A 21,669-nucleotide genomic window follows, 5' to 3' on the forward strand; every position below is an offset into this window, starting at 1 on the left:
CTGAGGAGCTGCTTAGTTTGGCGTTCCTCCTCTTTTTACTTCTTTCTTGAATCTTGCTTTTCCTTCCTGACTCGTGTCTCAGAGTATATTTTACCCCCTTATTTCAGGCAATGTACATGAGGTATTTCAGACATAGGCAATTAACAGCAAAACATCTAGTAGCCAAATCTTAGGTGGGAGCACTAAGTTTAAAGAATCCAGAAGTTGCATGATACTGGTGGTGGCGCTACCTGAGGGGCACATCCTGCCCATTCCCTCTAGCACGTAGGATATAAAAGAGAGTAGAATTGGTGTGGTTATGCTGTGCAGGGAGGCAGTATGCACAGAATCCATGCAGTGGTGTCCACGACTCCATTTGCAGTGAAAATGTGCTCCATGGGGCTTAAGCCATGAGAGCATGGGGAGGTGTTTTGGATATGAGCCAGGCTGGAGGAGGCATGTCCACCAGCCAGATTCCTGCAGGGGTGCAGAGCCTCAGTTAAGGCTATTGCGGTCCTCCGGTCTCGCAAGTAGCTGCTGGTGGCTCTACCAGCGCACTGCAGCCAAGGAAAGAGGTATTCTTTCCCCCATCAGTCACCCCGTGCATTTACTTGGACTTTGCACAAGGAAGATGATCTGGCCCTGAACATTTAGTGCAAAGCTGGAGAGCTCTAGGCTGTGTCGCTGAATGCAGAGCAGCACTTATGCATGCAGAGATTGGGTGCAATTGCAGGCCTTGCACTTTTTGGAGATATACCAATCCAATCTCCTAGAACTGGAAGGGACCTCGAAAGGTTATCGAGTCCAGCCCCCTGCCTTCACTAGCAGGACCAATTTTTGCCCCAGATCCCTAAGTGGCCTCCTCAAGGATTGAACTCACAACCCTGGGTTTAGCAGGCCAATGCTCAAACCACTGAGCTATCCCTGGATGACTCATGGACTGTATAAGGTTATCAGTCCTGCAGCCGCTAGCCTCTGCCAAAGGAGACAGATGATAGCCTGCCCCCACCTCATTACCAGGGCACAGAGCAGCAATGCTCAGGAGACACTGAAATCTGGGCCTGCAGGAGGCTGCCCCTAAGCGGGGATGGTATCTTACAGGCAGCACATGACCTTTCTTTGCATGCAGTGTAAGCCTCCAAACAGTGGGCAGGTGGGAACCATGCCTGCGAGAGAACCACAAACTCTGGGCATGTACCACGGCAGGAAACCAACATCAGAACTTAACATGTCAGTAACCTCACTGCATGTGCCAGCTCTGTCATTCTCAGTGTATTTGGATGGGTATGTGAAGCCCTCTTTACCTCAGTCTTCCCACATGCAAAATGGGAATAAAAATCCTAATCCACTATGGTGAAGTGCTTTCTAGTCCATGGAGCTCTGAATCTAAATGCAGCCACGTCTCTTTTCTTAGCAATTGAAATAGTCTAGCAGCAGGTTCCCACAGAGGGCGTTCACGCTACAAGGGAAAGAGAGATGGTATCAGAGTATAAATGATGACATCATCTCTGCTGTGGTCCTACCACATGCTCCTCTTGAGCTGTGCAGATCAGAATATTCCCGGAGACACGAGATTTCACACCTTCATTAAATATTTTACACAAATATTGACTTCGCCATGCACACATACCGTCTCTGCGAGGGAATGTTTGCACAGCACCAAGCTGCTATGTTACAAAATTAGTCACACAGTCCCCGAAACACAAGGTTAGTAAATATTTTCTCAAATAATAAACCATTTAAAGTCTCTGTGGGAAAGAGACTAGCCAGAAATTCATGATACGTACAAAATAGCTGGGTTTTCTCTTATTCTTACTTTCCTCCGATTGCATCATCTGACGGGACACAAGTGCAAAGCTATTACAGCATTTACAAACCTATTGCAAGAGCCTCTGCTGTATGGGGAACCAACTCGTGCTGTGTAAGATCCTGTTCTAGGAAATCCATGGTAACTCACAAAGCTTTAACAGTGCCAGGGTGTTAATGCACTTGCATTACACCTCTCTCTGGGACACGGACTGAAGTCTTGGACTGAAGAGGATTGGGCCAAAAGAAATCTGATGAGGTTCAACAAGGACAAGTGCAGAGTCCTGCATTTAGGACAGAAGAATCCCATGCACTGCAGAAAAGGACCTAGGGGTTACGGTGGACAAAAAGCTGAATATGAGTCAACAGTGTGCCCTTGTTGCCAAGAAGGCTAATGGCATTTTGGGTTGTATAAGTAGGGGCATTTCCAGCAGATCGAGGGATGTGATCATTCCCCTCTACTCAGCACTGGTGAGGCCTCATTTGGAGTACTGTGTCCAGTTTTGGGCCCCACACTACAAGAAGGATGTGGATAAATTGGAGAGAGTCCAGCGGAGGGCAACAAAAATGATTAGGGGGCTGGAGCACATGACTTATGAGGAGAGGCTGAGGGAACTGGGATTGTTTAGTCTGCAGAAGAGAAGGATGAGGGGGGATTTGATAGCTGCTTTCAACTACCTGAAAGGGGGTTCCAAAGAGGATGGATCTAGACTGTTCTCAGTGATAGAAGATGAGACCATTACTCCTTGTTCTGTCAAGTTGCAGAGGGGGAGGTTTAGGTTGGACATTAGGAAAAACTTTTTCACTAGTAGGGTGGTGAAGAACTGGAATGGGTTACCTAGGGAGGTAGTGGAATCTCCTTCCTTAGAGGTTTTTAAGGTCAGGCTTGACAAAGCCCTGGCTGGGATGATTTAGTTGGGTTTGGTCCTGCTTTGAGCAGGGGGTTGGACTAGATGACCTCCTGAGGTCCCTTCCAACCCTGAGATTCTATGATTCTATGATTCTTAGTGTGGGAGAATCAAACAGGTGGGGAATCTCAGTCTGGCTGTGAGTTCAGTTTACCACTGTTCTTAGCACCTGGATCCAAAGTGCAGGGAGGTGGTGGAGTAGTGTGAAAACCGTCTAGGGGCTTTTGTATTTCCAGCTCCATGAAACAAAGGGAACAGCAGGTGTAGAAGCTGTACAAGAAAAGGGCTGGGGGAAGCTGGCATAGGAAGGAGAGGTTAGTGAAGCCTTTATGAGCCATTCCACTCTAAGCTCAATGGAGGAGGAGGCCTCTTGAGCCAGAGGTGGAGCAGCCTGTGATTCTCTGCCTGTTCCTGTCTAATGAGAAAACGAAAGCTCTGGTTTGGGCCCTGAGCCGGTCAGAGCCAGCCTGTCCATGTGGATGGGGCCATGCCAGCTAGTGGATTCCTGGGTTCATGGTGAGGGGCTGGAAGTCGAGTCCTTACAATGTGCTAACTTTGAAGCCGGAACTCACTTGCTGGCTTTAAGTTCACATCAGTTCTAGAAAAGAGAATGGAGTGTGAGCAATGCATGATGAGAAGTCTGGGTTTGGGAGGCTTTTCTTGTCTGGAGGCTGCTTCCAATGTGTATGTGTTATTGATGGAATGGACTTATGCTCCAAGCTTCCATCTCTGTCTCACATGCACTAGTTGTTTTTGTGGTGATTTGGGGGGGTGGGAGGGGAGAGAAGGTGAGTCAAGGCTGAAAGGAACAGAGAGAGAGCAGAGTAAGGAAAGGGTTAGAGAAAGTGGAGAGAGAAGAGAGATTGAGTGAGAGGAGGTGACAGAGGGATGTGAGGAGAGGGGCTTTAGGACTTTCTGATGTCCCTTGGGCCCTGAAATCTTAGGCTGGCCCTGTTAAAAGTTGCTGGCTCTTGTTTTGTGCAGGGTAGAAGATGCTGAGAGCCGAGTGGATGACTATGAAGAGGATAGGAAGGAGAGTTATTACCAGCTCCCCATTCCCAGGGAGAACATTCACTTTCTGCAGACATGGGAAGGGATGCTGAGGTGGAGGGAGAAGGTGCTGCAGGTAAGTGTCTCCCTGCTGTTGGCTTTTTAATGTCAGTCATGTAACGGCATATTTGTGACCTTCGTCATCAAATACATGAGCACTCCTGGCACTTTCAGTAGGAAATCTCTGAGGCCTGTGGGCTCGGAGATTGACTGGAATAGCTATTGTGGAGTAAGCTATCACAGGGGTGGGCAAACTACGGCCCACAGGCCACATCCGGCGCTCCAGCCGGTTTAATCCAGCCCTCAAGCTCCCGCTGGGGAGCGGGGTCGGAGAATGCTCTGCGTGCGCTGCCCAGAGCCTGCACCCCTGGCCCGCTCCTGTGCCCCAACCCTCTGTGCCCCAACCCGCATCCCGAACTCCTCATTTCTGGCCCCACCCCAGAGCCCACACCACCAGCCTGTATAATTTCCATACCTAGATGTGGCTCTCAGGCCAAAAAGTTTGCCCACCCCTGAACTATCGGAAAAAACTTCCTATGGGACACTGTATTCTGGATAAAAGCCACTTTATTCACAATAATTAGTGCACTTCCAAAGCAGAGTAATTATTCTGCAATAAAGTCACTCTTTGTCCAGAGTAGAGTGTCCAGCCAGGGAGTTGTTCCACAATTGCTGTTCCAGTCTATGTCCCCTGAGTAAAGAAAGCCTTTTGTGTATGCTGCAGCCCGGCCAGGTTGTTGGCATCGACATGGAGTGGAGGCCATCATTCGGCATGGTTGGAAGGCCACGCGTCTCAGTGCTGCAGATTGCTATCGAGGAGCAGGTGTTCCTCCTGGATTTGCTGCAGCTCCTCAAGCCAGATGAGACGGAGGAGCTTTCTCACTTTGTCCAGACCCTCTTCTCAGATCCAACCATCATTAAACTAGGTAACTTAAGCTTTCCCCTATGCGCTGCTTTCCACTGCAGGAACTGTTAGCCTTTCTCACTACTTCACATACATAGGAACAACAGGGACTTCATCTACCCTGCCCTCTATACATGGGGCCTTCCCCTAGTTGGGTATAATCTAGTCCAGTTAGAACAGGCTCTTAGAACATTCTTCTCTTATCGCTTCGGGATATTAGATGGCTGCCATGGCAGGCAGCAGGGTGAACAGCTTCCACCACTGCCTGCCCCACACCAGAAACTACAACTCTGTGGGTTAAACCATCTGGTATCAGAACAAACATCTGTTTGGGTTAGCCTGCTCCATACCAGAACCCACAACTCTCTGGGTTAGTCCACCCAGTATCAGGACCCAGAACGCTTGGGGTTAGCCCACTGAGTACCAGAAATCAAACCAGGCTAATCAAGAGAGCACCCAGTACTAGAACCCAGAGCTTTCCAAGGCCATGTCTACACCACCCACCGGATTGGCGGGTAGTAATCGATTGATTGGGGATCGATTTATCATGTCTCGTCTAGACATGATAAATTTTTCCCCGAATCTATGTTCGTACTCCACCTCAGTAGGAGGAGTAAGCAGAGTTGATGGGGGAGCCGCGGCGGTCGACTTGCCGCCGTGAGGACAGCCAGGTAAGTCGAACTAAGATACTTTGACTTCAGCTACACGAATAGCGTAGCTGAAGTTGCGTATCTTAGATCGATCCCCCCCCGCCCCGCAGTGTAGACCAGCCCCAAGTTAGCCCATCCAGTACCATAGCCCGTAGCTCCCTGGGTTAGCCCACTCAATACCAGAATTCATAGCTCTCTGGGTTAGCCTGCCCAGTACCAGAACGGATATCTTTCTGAGTTAGCCCACCTGAAACCAGAACCCAGAGCTCTCAGGTTAGCCTGCCATGCACCAGAACCCAGAACTCATTTTTCTATCTGTGTGATTTGAGGCTTTGTCTCTGCAGGTTATGGGATGTCCGGAGACCTGCACAGCCTAGCTGCTACGTGCGCTGCTTTTAAAGAAATGGATAAGCAGGTTCAAGGCATAGTGGACCTGCTTGCAGTAGATAAACAAGTAAGAATGGGAACCTGAAGATTTGCAAAAGTCCTTCTCTTGACTGTTCTGGAAGATAACTCTCATTATTTCACAGCATTGTCTTTCTGCATCCTATATTGGCAGGGAGATGGCTAGATGACCTAATAGGTCTTTTCCATCGTTAGTTCCTAGGGTGTTGTGATTCTTTAGCGAGAGACACAAGCATTTAGTTTTGATTAGCTAAAAAGACATGGCTGGGCATTTTAATAGCTCTCCACTTTACCTTTATAAAAGGAACTAAAATGGAGTCAGAGGTCCATTCACCAAGAGGGGCTTTTTGAACACAGCCATCACACTCATACTTGCTATGAGCAAATTCTTGTAGAATGATCTTTAACTTATAAAAGTTTCATTATTCTAGCATTTGGTAGTGTCCATAGAGTTGTTATGGATTTAATAGACAGCTCCTTATAAAGAGCATGGAGCATGAGCATAGGACTCAGTGCAGTACAGGATTTGCATTCATCCGATACTGAAATGCAGCTGGCTCTGGATTAGAACTCAGTAGCTGTGTAGCAGCATGCAGTAATTTTAGTAAGAAAATGAAAAATTGCATCTGTTTGAAACTGCAGGGGACATTTAAGGAGGTAGGTTGGGATTTAGCCAAACTCCTGGGGTTGTCATCCCAACTCAGGAAGTGCTGAGGAAACTCTAGTGTCCACAAGTAGTCACAAGCTTAGTTCTATTCAGACCAAGTGGGGGACATTTCAGAATCGTCATTGTTTGCTCTAATCCGGGGGCACCTTTTCTGTTTAACACATTAGCTCAGAAAACAAAATGGGGAGGAAGATGCTGGGGTTCTGTGGTTATTATTTGTAGTGCGTTAGTGCCCAGTGGCCTCAGTTGGCTCAGGGACTCTCTGCTCTAGGTGCTTTGCAAATGCATGAGAAGAGACACACCCTGACCCAACTTCTTAACATCTTAGGAAATTTGGTCACCCTTTTTAGCATACTCAGAGGAGGAGGACTCCACGGTCAGCAAGCCAGAATCTTTAGCCAGGTTCTTTGAATATGAACTTGATCCTTACTAAGTAATAGGTAATGTACAATGTAGTTTAACATGTTATTGTAAGTTTGCTTTAATAAAAAGTTTCAAATAAAAAATTTCAAAAAATCGTTCCAGGTATGATGCAGTCAAACTAGGCTGTTGTTTCCCTTCCATGCTTTGAGACCAAGTTCATTTCTAACAAGTGTGTTTGTCAAGCAAATATCCAGTATCTGTTCGAGTATCCAGTTTGCCATGCCAGCCCTTGTCTGAGATGATTGGACTGTATGTACCTTTACTGAAGTGAAAGGTTATTACATTAGGGTTGCTCCCTGTCCACATACCTTGATTGTACTTTCCACCCCACTGCAACGTCTGATATTTTCAGGCTCTGTTTTGAAATCTGTATGTTTTGCATCTTTCTCTCCCCCTTCAGTTACAGAAATGCTGGAGGAAGAGCAGCCTTCAAGTTGACGTACTGTCACAGGAGAAGACCTGTGGAGACAGAGGGTTCAGGCAGCCGGAAAGAGGGCTCAGTCTGCTGGTGCAGCATGTCCTGGGGAAACCGCTTGATAAAACTGAGCAGCTCTCCAACTGGGAGAAACGGCCGCTGCGGGAGGAACAAATCCTCTATGCAGGTCTGGTTAGCATGTAACTGTAGAGCAAGGTGCTACGGACAACTCTGTCATGGGCCTGCATTTCATTAGATATGTAGATGTTAACCAGGAGAGGGGAAAATGGCTTTGCAGATTAGTTCCTGTTCAAAGAAGCCAGCACATGTTTTGTTTGTCCTTTTAGGGATCTAGTTTTAATGGCTGGAGTGTAAACTGTGCAATAATAATAATAATAATTAAAGGAGACATACCAATCTCCTAGAACTGGAAGGGACCTCAAAAGGTCATCGAGTCCAGGCCCCTGCCTTCACTAGCAGGACCAATTTTTGCCCCAGATCCCTAAGTGGCCTCCTCAAGGATTGAACTCACAACCCTGGGTTTAGCAGGCCAATGCTCAAACCACTGAGCTATCCCTTTCTCTGGTAAAAGAATTTCTTTACCAGTCAAATTATTCTGATGAAACATACTCTCAATGGGAACTCCTCTGAATAGTTGAAAAGGAAAAAAAGTCCACTTCCTTCTGCCTCATTTCACTGCACACAGCTTTTCTGGGAAACCACTGTTATATCCCGTATGTCACAAGGATGCACTGAATTCAAGATGGGCATGGATGGCGTTTGGAGCTATACTACAGGGGCTTTGTCCAGGCAGGTCAATGTGAACTGTAGGTATAAATCCAGAGATGAGTCACAGTGAGACAGCGGAACTCCACTGAGTGATAAAAAAAGTACCCGCCCAGTGTTAAATTCAGCCCTTCTATAAGCAGGGGCAACTCCCAATCAGGTCAGTGTTTGAGATTTGCATAACTGACTAGGAGATTTAGTCACACAACTTCCATTGACATGAATGGGGGCTGTATGACTAAATCCTCAATTTAGAATTGAACGTCTCAAGCAGTGGTAGTTGCAGTTTCTTTGTGTCAAGGCTGAGTGTGGCTCCGTGTCTTTGAATTCTGTGAGGGGAAAGATACCACATTTGTGCTAGTTCTGGATTGATGAAATGGGATTCTGGGTCAAAGCCTATTTGATTATTATATTTACTGAATCTATACAAGGCTGTAAGATACAGTGCTAGATACCTGCAGCTACCAAGGGCAATTGGATGTAGTTGCATTTATATAGTTGAAGACCCTCTTCTTTTCATCACAAAACCTCTCTTTCTGTTTTCGTCAAAGCCAAACTAATGGACATATTCTGTTTTGTAGCTTCTGATGCGTACTGCTTGCTGGAGGTGTATAAGAAACTGTGTGAGGATCCATCAGGCTTTGGCCTGTGTTCAGATCTCACTGAGAGCCTGGTGGGGAAACCTACCACAAAATCCAGGGCAAAGAAGCAGCTGAATCAACAAGAAATGCCATCACCTTCTGAGCAGGTTTGTAAACATCTTCATAGAACTGTACATTGCTCCCAATTTCTTCAAACTATACATGGGCCTCACCTCTCAAGCAGGCTCTTAGCCTGTCTGCAGGCCTTTCTCTAGTCCTGGGGTAGCAAAAATCCTTCTCACTTTCCTGTTTTACTGGGGAAATGTGTTTAACCCCAATAGTGCCAGTACTCAAAGTTCCCTGCATAGGTCAGTGCATGTATTTCCTCCGCTGGAAAATGTCATTTAAAAATACGAACAACATAGCAAGTTGCCATTGATGTTAGCACCTTCCTATTTGCATACAAGGTTTTTCAGCAGAATTTACTAGCCATCCTAAACTAATGGGAATATTGTAAATGAAACATATTCGGGTTATTGCTGCAAAGGTTGCTACAATAAGTTTTACAGGCTTGGCCTGACTTGTGAACTCAGGATCCATCATTGTCACCTCTACAATCCAATTAATTAGTCAAGTGACTGTTGTTGATGTTTATTACAGTAGTGTTCAGGGACCCACTGAGATCCGGGCCCTACGAAGTGGTAGAGGCCCTGCCCCAGAGAGCTTCAAGTCTCTTTTGAGAAAAGGCAGTAACAGAGATTTAACAATGTAAATATCTTCATACTGTGTCACTGTTGAAAAGTGAGCATTTACCCACAGCGACCACCCACTGGTATTTGAGATAAGAACATAAGAATGACCATACTGGGTCAGACCAGTATCCTGTCTTCTGATGGTGGCCAATGCCAGATGCTTTAGAGGGAATTAACAGAACAGGTAATCAAGAGATCCATCCCCTGTTGCCCATTCCCAGCTTCTCGCAAACAGAGGCGTGGGAGACTTCAGAGCATGGTTTTGCATCCCTGCCCATCCTGGCTAATAGGCATTAATGGACCTGTCCTCCATGGACTTATTTAGTTCTTTTTTCAACCCTGTTATAGTCTTGGTCTTCACGGCATCCCCTGACAATGAGTTCCACAGGTTGACTGTGCGTTGTGTGAAGAAATACTTAAACCTGCTGCCTATTTCATTTCCTAGTTCTTCTACTGCAGCAATACTGCATATAATAACGGATCCTGCAGCAATTCCCTGTTCTAGGTATAGTAACCACCTACAAACTGTAAATATGTCTTCAAGCAACCCAGCCTATTAATTTTAAAGATACTAGAAGCAAAGCTGAGCATTGGAGGCTGGTTTGGGGTTGTCGCCCCAATTATTCTGAATAGGTTACCTGCTACATTAATACAGCCTCCCAAAGACGGGAGGGTATCTCAGGGGACTCTCCAGGCAGCAGAAATAAAATAAACAAACTTCAGTCATTCCTGTATGTCTTTTTTTCTGTAGCAAGCCAAAATGATAGGCATGGAGGCCTTGAGCCCCCCGCCTTCCATCTCCCCGAAGGAGTTCAGCGTGGTCTGTGATAACATGCTGCAGGGACTTGGGCGCCACCTTCGCTGCCTTGGAGTGGACGTCCGCATGCTAGAGAATGATGATAACCATAGAAAAGCTGCTGAGGTCAGTCCTGGGTTGGGTCGCTTTAGCTGTCACCATGTAGGGAAAGCACAGTGTTTAAACGAATGTGATTTCAATGGGTATTAATATTCCCGTGTCCAATGAGCCTGAGAGTGTTGCTTGCTACACACTTACCCTGTGCCTTTGCTAACACCCCATTGTCTGTCTCACTACTGTCACAAGTGGCCTCACAGACCTGGCCATTATCATTTTGGCTCTGCTTTCCACTTCCTGGGGAGAGAGGATGGGAGCAAACCCTGTTTGCATGGAGCTCTGTAATTTCATGGCTTGTTCATAGCTGCACTTTTCTGTCATGGACAGCAGTGCTGGGAGCTAACAAGCAATTAAGAGAACAAAAGTGCATGAGGTGTGACCGATAGTTTATGAGCATTTATAATGGTGTAGTGCCATAATGGCTAGGGCAAAAGACGGAGGCCCAGAAGGCATTTGGTCTATAATGGGATAGAACCACAGGAAGGGAAATAATTTGTCTGGCTTGTTCCTTAGATACCCCAGATGGAACATAATCAAAGCAGGACTGTGCTGCGTGTGAGTGAAGATTTCCAGGATAAAATATCAGGAAACTTCCTAGCTAGCTAGCATGGGGTACACCCAGCCTGGCTAAACAACTCTAGGATGTCTAGAAATGAATTAGAATTGAACATTCAAGAAGGAAGTACCTGTAAAATGTGCTGGGTTGGCTACCACTGAATCTGGACTCCCATAACCCCTCTGTCTGACCCTCTGTGTCTAGGAGGAAAGAGACACATGCTCTTTCATTTCACACATATTTCTGCTATGACAGAAATGGAGATATCCAGCCCACACAATGTGTCGCTATATTAAATATGCAGTGATGACCAGGCCTAGTGTACAGGATATTTCCTCTTCGGCTGTCTGCTTGGCTGGAATCCTGAGCAGTCCTTAACTTCTGAAGAAATAATTAATATCTCATCCCTGACTTACATGAGTCATTAAAACACACTAGCTATCCCTCATCCTCCTCTCCCCCTCCCCCCATCTGTCTCTTTTCCTTCTGATGCCTTATCATGCCTCGGACAGGATATTTCAGATTGTACTCTCTATGGTGACCAGGCAAACATCCTTTTGCTATCAAAAGCCCTTGGAGAGTTACTGCATTGCAGAGACTTTGATGTGTGCTTGGATAATCAGAGATAAAAATGGATATCTTTGCCCCCTTTTTATCGGAGAATCCTGATTTAAATAAAAATCTAATGCTGAACATTGTGCACACAGAAAGTCAGCAAGCAACTCTCCCAGGGACAGGAGAAAGATTTGAATAGTGATCATCAGGGCTTGGTATGTTTGAAAGAAGCTATCACAATAACATACCAGTGTCATCTGGGCTCACAACATTCACATGCAAAATTAGGGTTTGTTTTTCCATTACAATTATTTCAATTATATTATTACTCAAACATACATACACACATGTACATCTTTCTTGCTCTCATATTGCAAAGATCACCCTAGCAACTCATTTGCCAACCAAGGCCCCTTGAATGGCTTTGCATTTGCTTCCTATGGTTTTTCCAGCACCAGTTGCTAAAGCAACTGTGAATATTACTAAATGGATGGTCTCACCTTTTGGATTTTATCAGAGATGTTGCATAAAAGCAAGATGCAAGCCTGAATCTATGGGTTTGCACTGTACCCTCTTGGAATAATGTGTGTGGTAGTGGTAGAGCAACATCCCTCCTTTGATTTGGGAAATACTGCTCCCCACCAAACCCAGTATCGGTGCTGGGTGGTGCTTCTTAGTCTTCTGCAGTTATCTGCAGAGTGTCGTCTTCTGGATGGCTGCTATCCTAGCAAGACTTGTCTCATCAGACCTGTAGTTTCAAATCTTATGTGCTGCACTGAATGTGAGAGTGAATTCAAAAATATAGAGGAATTAGAATTTCTTATATAAATCTCTTTTCAATTAAATCTGCTCACCATGGGAAGAAAGGGTCTCATAAACCGACTTTCAGTGAATAAATCCTTTCCAAGTTTCTTTGATTAGCCATTAACTTGCATGTGAATAACTGTTTTGTGCTAGAGTGTGGGCACAAGATTAATTTTGGAAATCCTCCATTTTTGTGGCACGGCTGTGCAAGTGATCGACATTAGCAAATATCTCCAGTGGCTGGTGATGGGACACTAGATGGGGAGGGCTCTCAGTTACTACGGAGAATTCTTTCTAGGTGTCTGGCTGGTAGGTCTTGACCACATGCTCAGAGTCTAACTGATCGCCATATTTTGGGTCAGAAAGGAATTTTCCTGCAGGTCAGATTGGCAGAGAGCCTGGGGTTGTTGGTTGTTTTTTGTTGCCTTCCTCTGCAGCATGGGGCATGGGTTATTTGCAGGTTTAAACTAGTGTAAATGGTGGATTCTTTGTCACTTGAAGTCTTTAAACCATGATTGAGGACTTCAGTGACTCAGCCAGAGGTTAGGGGTCTATCACAGGAGTGGGTGGGTGAGGTTCTGTGGCCTGAAATGTGCAAGAGGTCAAACTAGGTGATCACGATGGTCCTTTCTGGCCTTAAAGTCTGAGGCTATGAGCGTGTTTATACTGTGTGTCTAGAGGTCTAAGCCCAGATCCCCAGCTGCTATGGAGCAGCCCACAGCTGTGGCTCTTACCGTTGCATGTCCTAATCCTGCGCCAGGTGCACGCTGAGCTGATCTCTTGGCTTTACATAGAGCAGCCTGGGGGCCCCAAGGAGTCTTTAAGAGCAACTGGGGATTGATGAGGTGCAAAGAAGTCTTGGCCACACATGGCCTCTATGTTAACTGTGGGGGGTAGCATAGGAGTCGTTACATCAGTTCTACACCACTGGCAGATCCCAGCTTCAGGAATGCTTTCACTAATGGGCCCAGAGCAATGCTCTCACACAGGAGAATCCTGGCCTCTGTGTGTCTAACCAATGCATAACTCTTCTGATAGGAATAGGAACTATCCAAAATGGGAATGCACCTCACTGGAAGGGCTGCACGCTTTGAGAATTATTCATGATGAGGCTTTGAACTCTATCTTGAGCCCAGTATTATTTAAAATACATCTCCACTTGGAATAATGTTCCTTTTGTCTTTGACTATTTGTCCCTATGGGTGCTCTACCAGAGGATGCAGATGTGTCTGGACGCGCTCGACAGAGAAGCAAAGCAGTGTGCACAGGCCCATGCCTGCGCAGGGCAGCGCCTCATACCTTCAAATGAGGACATGTAAGGAAGTGTGGGCCCACCACCGCTCAGTTGCTTCTCGACTGCCTGTGCCTTGAGACAGAGCGATTGCATGCCCACTGATTCTCAGCTTCTGCCTCAGTCATTTTCATGTTTTTTCCTCTTAGTTTTCATTTATTTTGTTTAGATATTTTATTTCTCTTTGAGTCTTAAAACAGTTGTATTTAGAAGGTGGGTTGGTTGCCCTCTCCCCTTTTTTTTCAGTCCCCTGTTTTTGGACCATTACACTCCAGATTATGCCACAGACCATGGGATTTAAGCCCTGCCAGAATTGGCACAGGTTTTTATCCGCATAGAAATGGACATTCGAGCTGCCTTTGCTGCCACGGAGACATCCATATCCCATCACAGTTTAAGGTCTGTATGGGATTTAAGGCAGGTCTCGAATGGAGAGACTGAAGCTCCTTGTAACGGAATGCTTACTAGCTCCGGGGGCGGGAGGGAGTCGATTTCCCACCTCATATGTTGGCATCACCTTGCTGGGTTGCTCCACCGGCTGTTGCAGCTCCAGCTGCATTTTCAGAAGCTAGGACATTGAGGAAGAAGAAGCCTCTTTCCCCTACCAGGGAAACAAGGAAGATCACCCAATAAATCTCACTCTGAGGCAGGGGTAGGCAACCTATGGCACGGGTGCTGAAGGCGGCACACGAGCTGATTTTCAGTGGCACTCAAACTGCCCGAGTCCTGGCCACTGGTCCGGGGGGCTTTGCATTTTAATTTAATTTTAAATGAAGCTTCTTAAACATTTTCAAAACCTTATTTACTTTACATAGAATAATAGTTTAGTTATGTATTATAGACTTATAGAAAGAGACCTTCTAAAAATGTTAAAATGTATTACTGGTACGCAAAACCTTAAATTAGAGTGAATAAATGAAGACTCGGCACAGCACTTCTGAAAGGTTGCTGACCCCTGCTCTAAGGAGACCTCAGGTCCACTCAAGGGATACATCTGAGGCTCTGTCTGATTCTGGTACCGGGTCACTGGTACTGCACAAGAAGCAGCAGGTGGAGAGGTCTTCTAGTAGACAGCACAGGGAGCCCTCTGTGTCAATACTGACAGACCCCTCTTGGCCCCGAGATGCACACAGCCTCCTACTTGCACTCCAGTTCCTCCATTTCTCTGCACCAGAGCTCTGAGGTCAGAGAATTTCTTCCACAAGTCGCTCTGATACCATGCTCACCATTCTGGCACTGACCCCTTCTCCAGACCCTGATACCGACTCAGATTTCTGAGGAACCACAAATGGAGGGAAACTCACAGCCATCAAAAGACACGTCTTCATCTCCAATAAGGCAGTAATGCCCCTACCGCCCTCTTTTGCTGATGACTTTTGGCCCATCCAAGACCCCGTGAAATGCCTGGCAGAATCCCTCCAGATCCTGTTAGAAGAGGTTCAGGAGTCTCAACACTCCTTCGTAGCCATTATAAATATCACCCCTCAGGGGAAATCCCCTCCTAACCAATGAGGCTCTGTTATTGCCTACTCTCACAGTCTGGCAAACACCTGCCACAATCCAGCCCACCTGTAAGCAGGCAGATAAAAAGGACTATATTCCATCGAAGAGAATGGAACATTTATTTTCACACCCCACTCCCAATTCCCTGGTGGTGGATGAAGCTAATGAAAGAAATCAACAAACCCACTCCAGACCCTCTCCTTATGATAAGGAGTCCAAACATTTAGACATCCTGGGTGGAAAGAGCTGCTCTCCAGTTTTGGGTGGTAAGCTAGCAAGCCCTGTTGGCGAAATATGATTTTAACAAGTATTCCAGGTTCACCCATTGTACTGAACATCTGCCACTGGATCAGAGGGAACAATTTCAGGCCCTTATCTCTGAGGGTCAATTGGACTCAAGGATGACCTTACTGTCTCTTGGAATTTATGTCCTTTCAACAAAAAGATGGTTTAGTAGGTCCCAAATGTCCCAGGCTCTTGACCATTCCAGTGCTATCTGAAACAGACTCTTCTCAGATATTCTGTCTTTCAGAAGAGGAGATCCGCCTCCCCCTCTACTTTATCATCATCTGCACCTCCCTCTAAGAAACAGTTTTGACATCTTGGTTGAGGGCCTTAAGCAGCCTACTTTCCCAGATCCTGTGCTGCACAATTGCATCCACCCCTCTTTGAAAACCAACCAGCCCACTTCCTCCCTGTCTGGGAACAGCTTACCTCAGATAAACGGACCTTGGAGGTGACTGATGTAGGATATTCTGTCCACTTCCATACTATTTCCCCCTACCACCACTCTTTTCCCATGCCTCTTCAGGGACCCCTCTCATGAAGATTTCTTAACACAAGAGGTCCAGTCTCTCCTACTCTTGGGGGTGATCAAACTGGTTCTCCCAGAGTTCACTGGAAGAGGATTCTATTCCAACTACTTCCTAGTTCCAAGCAGGGCAAAGAATGGAGACCTCAGAAACCTGAACACTCTGTATCCTTTCCCAGCACTTCAGGATGGTGACACTAGCAACCATAATCCCATCCTTTTATCTGGGAGATTGGTTTGTCACCCTTGACCTTCAGGATGCCTACTTTCATGTAGCTATTCACCCATCCCACAGATGTTTCCTACACTTCATAGTAGGCTCAGAACACCACCAGTACTGAGTCCTTCCCTTTGGGCTCTCCACAGCCCTGAAGGTCTTTGCAAAGCTTTTCTTAGCAGTGGTGGCCCATTTACATTAATGGGGCATAGCAGTATTCCCATATCTGGACAATTGGCTCCTTGGGATTTGATCAGCTCTAGAGGTCCAGTCAGCAGCCTCCAAGGATGTAGCCCTATTTCAGTCTCTGGGCCTTCGCATCAATTGGAAGAAGTCTACATTGACCCCAGTTCAAAGAATAGACTTCATCAGAGCCCCTCTAAACTCTGATCACCAGAGCCTATCTTCCCAAAGAGAGATTCCCCACTCTGCCATGTCTAATCTCGATGATACAACACAGCCCACAAACAGCTGCAGGGACCTGTCTACAGCTCTTGGCCCTGTGTCAGCCTCTACTTTCATCACACCTCATGTGAGACTGTGCAGGTGACTTCAGGCATTGCAGAAGACTGTATACACCTCAAATGCATCACAATACCTAGGAAATTCTGGACTCTTTTCGGGTGGTGGAAGGATCCATTTAACATCTGTGTGGGAACCCCATTCTTACATCCCCCATGTCAAAGATCCTCACAACAGATGCTTCTCTTTTGGGATGGGGAGCTCATCTTCAAGGGAACACAGTCCAGGGCAAATGGTCTGCACAAGAGGTCACGCTCCACATCAACATTCTAGGGTTAAGAGCAGTTCAATATGCTTTTCAACCCTTTCTTCACACCATGCAGGGCCACCATCAGAGTAATGCTGGACAACAGGGCAAAAATGTATCATATCAACCGATAGGGCAGAGCAAGATTCCAGTACTTATGTAAAGAGTCACTAAAGCTATGGAACTTGTGCATTTCCCATCAGATAGAAATCTCAGCAATTTGTCTTCCAGGCCTCTAGAATAGAATTTCACACTCCCTGAGCAGAAACTTCCATCAGGACCAAAAATTGGAGCTCAACAATTCTGTCTTCCACTGCATCTGCCAAACCTGAGGTATTCCAGAAGCAGACCTCTGTGCCATCCCAAACAACAGGAAATGTCACCTTTTCTTCTCCAAGGGAGGACATGGCCACAACTCATTTGGAGATGCCCTGATAACACTATGGCCCCGTATCCTGCTGTTTGTTTACCCATGTCTACCGCTAATTCTCAAACCATGACAAGAGAGAGCAAGATTTACCCTCTGAGTGCTGTCCTGGCCAAGGCAAGTATGGTACTTGAACCTCCTCCACCTCTCCGCCTTCCTTTCAGGAAGCGTCTTCTGTCACAGAATTCTGGGACCCTGATCCATCCCAGCCCTTCCTCCCTGAACCTGAGAGCATGGTTCTTGAGCACAGAACTAACCTGCTCAGATACGGTTCCAGTCAGTTGTCCTACCTATAAGAAAACTCAGTACCCACAAAACCTACCTTCAAAAGTGGAAATGCTTCCATTCCTGGTGTTCTCTTCGCCCTTCTCAAGAATCAGAGGCTCACAAAAAGAGAGGTGAAAACTGCTCTTAAGGAATCCAGCACACAAAGTGCCCCTTAATCAAGTGTCTGTCACTCCTTCACAAGAGCCTAGATCAGTACTGCCCTTTCTGCTAAAAAGCAGGAAAAGAAGCAGCATTGACAGCATCCTTCCAAACTTACTTAACTATATTGGGCCAAGAGGGTGCAATTGGGTGGCATCACTATTCACTGAAGTCATCATCAGCAAACTCCCAACAGCTTGGAGATGATAAACGGTCTTTTTAAAACCTGGAAAGCTGCCCGATGACCCAAAAAGCTACTGCCCCATATCTCTCCTTTGTGAAAGAAACAAATTACTGGAGCAGGTGATCCTGGTGAGGCTGAGCCCCATCCTAGAGACTGCTAACGGTCCCCCTGGAACAAGCAGGTTTCAAGGCAGAGAGAAGCTTCTGGTATCAAGTGCTTCCACTGACTACACATTGAGACCTGCTTCCAGCAGAAGCTTAAAATGGCTCAGCTTTTAACAACTTGTCATCAACCTATGACACCTTCTGGCACAAGGTACTGTTGAAGCTATCCAACCTGCTTTAATGCAACTAGACATTTCAACTCATTATGTCAGTGTTTTCAGACAGAAGCTTCTGTGTCCGTCTTGGAATCAGATTAACAAAAAGCGGAGTCTGCACAATGGCCTCCCACAGGGATCAGTTCTAGTATCATCCCTTTTTAACTCATATACAAGTTCATTTATATCAATGACTTGGCACTAATGGCACAGGCTGCAACACTCAAGGAAGCAAAGACACCGTTAGTACTGATCTGAAGAGGATGGAAGACTACTTTCAGTACTGGTGGCTCAAAAATACTCCATAAAAAATGGTGGTGTCAACTTTCCATCTCAGCAATTCTGAAGCTGAGAGGATGCTGAATGTAAATTTCTGTGGCAAGGCACTCACCCGTGATCCTAACACAGGCTATGTAGGAGTCACTTTCAATCACAGCCTTACCTGTCAACAACATCTGAAGCAGGTGAGCCAGAAAATGAAGTGTCACATCAGTATCATCCAAAAACTGGCAGGTTCTAAGTGGGGTTATGGTGTTCAAACGCGACCAATGGCAATGTTGGCTTTAGTTTATTCCATGGCTGAGGAATGCGCACCTGGTTTGGGGAAGAAGTTCGCACACGGACGTTGTCGATATGCAGCTAAATGTAGCTATGAGACTTGGCACCCTGAAATCCACTCTTCTGCCTTGGCTTCCAGGCATTACAAACATCCCTCCTCCAACCATCCAGTGAGAGATGGCTACTTCATACAGGTACAAGAAGACTCTCATTAACCAAAAGCTCCTGCTCCATGTCAAGCTTGTTCACCCACCACGTATTCATCTTAAGTCCCACTGACCATTCTGGGCAGCCAGAGAAGCTCTTCTGTTATCCAGTTTCAACCCAGAAGATATCTGGCAGATGCAGTGGGCAGGCTCTGATGTAAACAACAAGCACCTCATAGATGACCCCACTGTCAAACCGACTGGTTTTTTTTTCCACTGAAGACAGTGGACAGCCATCAACTGTATTAGGATGTTACATGGAAGGTGTACACACCTGATGCACAAATGGAGAATCAAGGATTTGCAACAGTGTGAATGTGGAAACCCCCAAACCATCTAACACATTGTGAACAAGTGCCCCCTCTTTTCATTTTCAGGGGTACAGCAAGGGTGCACCCTGCATCTCCTGAAGCCCTCAAATGGATTTCAAACCTTTCTATTAACTTGTAAATGTTGTAATTCCATACAAAAGAAAAAGAAGAGGTTCCACTTTCCAAGATCCTAACTGCCTATTAGATTTAAAGACAAATGGCCTATCAGTGAGCTCACTCAGAGTACATTTGGCCACCATCACATCCTTTCACTTGCCTATCAAGTCTTACTAGTATTTGTCCACTACACTCCAGCCGGATTCCTCAAGGACTTTGTAAATGATCATGGAATCATAGAATCATAGAATATCAGGGTTGGAAGGGACCTCAGGAGGTCATCTAGTCCAACCCCCTGCTCAAAGCAGGACCAAGTCCCAACTAAATCATCCCAGCCAGGGCTTTGTCAAGCCTGACCTTAAAAACCTCTAAGGAAGGAGATTCCACCACCTCCCTAGGGAACCCATTCCAGTGCTTCATCACCCTCCTAGTGAAAAAGTTTTTCCTAATATCCAACCTAAACCTCCCCCACTGCAACTTGAGACCATTACTCCTTGTTCTGTCATCAGTCTAGATCCATCCTCTTTGGAACCCCCTTTCAGGTAGTTGAAAGCGCTATCAAATCCCCCCTCATTCTTCTCTTCTGAAGACTAAACAATCCCAGTTCCCTCAGCCTCTCCTCATAAGTCCCAGCCCCCTACTCATTTTTGTTGCCCTTCGCTGGACTCTTTCCAATTTTTCCACATCCTTCTTGTAGTGTGGGGCCCAAAACTGGACACAGTACTCCAGATGAGGCCTCACCAATGTCGAATAGAGGGGAATGCTCACATCCCTCGATCTGCTGGCAATGCCCCTACTTATACAGCCCAAAATGCTGTTAGCCTTCTTGGCAACCAGGGCACACTGTTGACTCATATCCAGCTTCTCGTCCACTGTAACCCCTAGGTGCTTTTCTGCAGAACTGCTTCCTAGCCATTCGGTCCCTAGTCTGTAACAGTGAATGGGATTCTTCCGTCCTAAGTGCAGGACTCTGCACTTGTCCTTGTTGAACCTCATCAGGTTTCTTTTGGCCCAGTCCTCTAATTTATCTAGGTCCCTCTGTATCCTATCCCTACTCTCCAGCATCTCTACCACTCCTCCAAGTTTAGTGTCATCTGCAAACTTGCTAAGGGTGCAGTCCACACCATCCTCCAAATCATTAATGAAGATATTGAACAAACCGGCTCCAGGACCGACCTTTGGGGCACTCCACTTGAAACCCGCTGCCAACTAGACATGGAGCCGTTGATCACTACCCATTGAGCCCGATGATCTAGCCAGCTTTCTAGCCACCTTATAGTCCATTCATCCAGCCCATACTTCTTTAACTTGCTGGCAAGAATACTGTGGGAGACCGTATCAAAAGCTTTGCTAAAGTCAAGGAATAACACATCCATTGCTTTCCCCTCTTCCACAGAGCCAGTTATCTCGTCATAGAAGGCAATTAGGTTAGTCAGGAATGACTTGCCCTTGGTGAATCCATGCTGACTGTTCCTGATCACTTTCCTCTCTTCTACGTGCTTCAGAATTGATTCCTTGAGGACCTGCTCCATGATTTTTCCAGGGACTGAGGTGAGGCTGACTGGCCTGTAGTTCCCTGGATCCTCCTCCTTCCCTTTTTTTAAATATGGGCACTGTATTTACCTATATTTATATATTATAGAACGACTCCTATAGTTATATAAAATATAAACTATAGGAGTAGTTATATAAACTATATTTATATTTTATATAGTTATATAAAATATACTATATTTATATTTAAACTATATTAACAAATAAACTATATTTATATTTTATATAACTACTCATTATTAAGGAGGGCTAAGCTTTGCCCCCAAGATGCAGTATCCCATCATGTTTACAGCTGATAGTAAACCAGTTCTTGCGTGGGGAAGCTGCCCAGTGCTTTCGCTGCTATTCCTGTTTGAAATTAGCCTAGTTTTCAATACATGCTTTTTGTTCCTTGGTTTAGAAGCTCCAGTGGTGCCAAATTCCTATTGCCCCAATATTTTGGGTTGTACCATTGTTTCTCTTGCAAATTCTGCTTTGTGGGGCATTCTAAGAACCCATAAAAACTGGCTCCTGAGTGAAACTTGTCTCCTGATGCAGATCACCCCAGGATCGTTCTGGCCCACTGGAAGCAGGAAGTCTCAGAAATCTCATGGGAGAGCATGTTTTCTTGCCCAGTTCTCCAGACTCAGGAAGTGTAGCTACAAACCCAATTGTCTGGATACTTTTCAGACAGTACCCTTTGGTGGTTCACCTATCACCCTGTTGCTGGCAGCACTTGCTATAGGTGTTACAATGCCATCCATTTAAAATGGAGCAGGATCTCACAGGAAATTTGCGTTAGTTTCCCAGTTCATTGATTTCCAATGAGAGGCTTGTGGGATC

The 21,669-nt window shown here is 46.0% G+C and overlaps 1 protein-coding gene across 4 annotated transcripts in view; it reads left to right on the forward strand.

Moving 5' to 3' along the window:
- Positions 1-21,669, forward strand: part of EXD3 (exonuclease 3'-5' domain containing 3) — a 580,991-nt gene that overhangs the window by 252,605 nt on the left and 306,717 nt on the right. For all 4 annotated transcript variants that reach the window (XM_039506698.1, XM_039506699.1, XM_039506700.1 and 1 more), the window contains 6 exons: positions 3,678-3,819; positions 4,468-4,669; positions 5,642-5,751; positions 7,193-7,394; positions 8,575-8,741; positions 10,078-10,248. In XM_039506698.1, coding sequence (XP_039362632.1) covers positions 3,678-3,819; positions 4,468-4,669; positions 5,642-5,751; positions 7,193-7,394; positions 8,575-8,741; positions 10,078-10,248 — 994 coding nt within the window. The remainder of the gene's footprint in view (positions 1-3,677; positions 3,820-4,467; positions 4,670-5,641; positions 5,752-7,192; positions 7,395-8,574; positions 8,742-10,077; positions 10,249-21,669) is intronic.

Source organism: Mauremys reevesii, linkage group 19 (assembly GCF_016161935.1).
Source record: "Mauremys reevesii isolate NIE-2019 linkage group 19, ASM1616193v1, whole genome shotgun sequence".
Taxonomy (NCBI): Eukaryota; Metazoa; Chordata; order Testudines; family Geoemydidae; genus Mauremys; species Mauremys reevesii.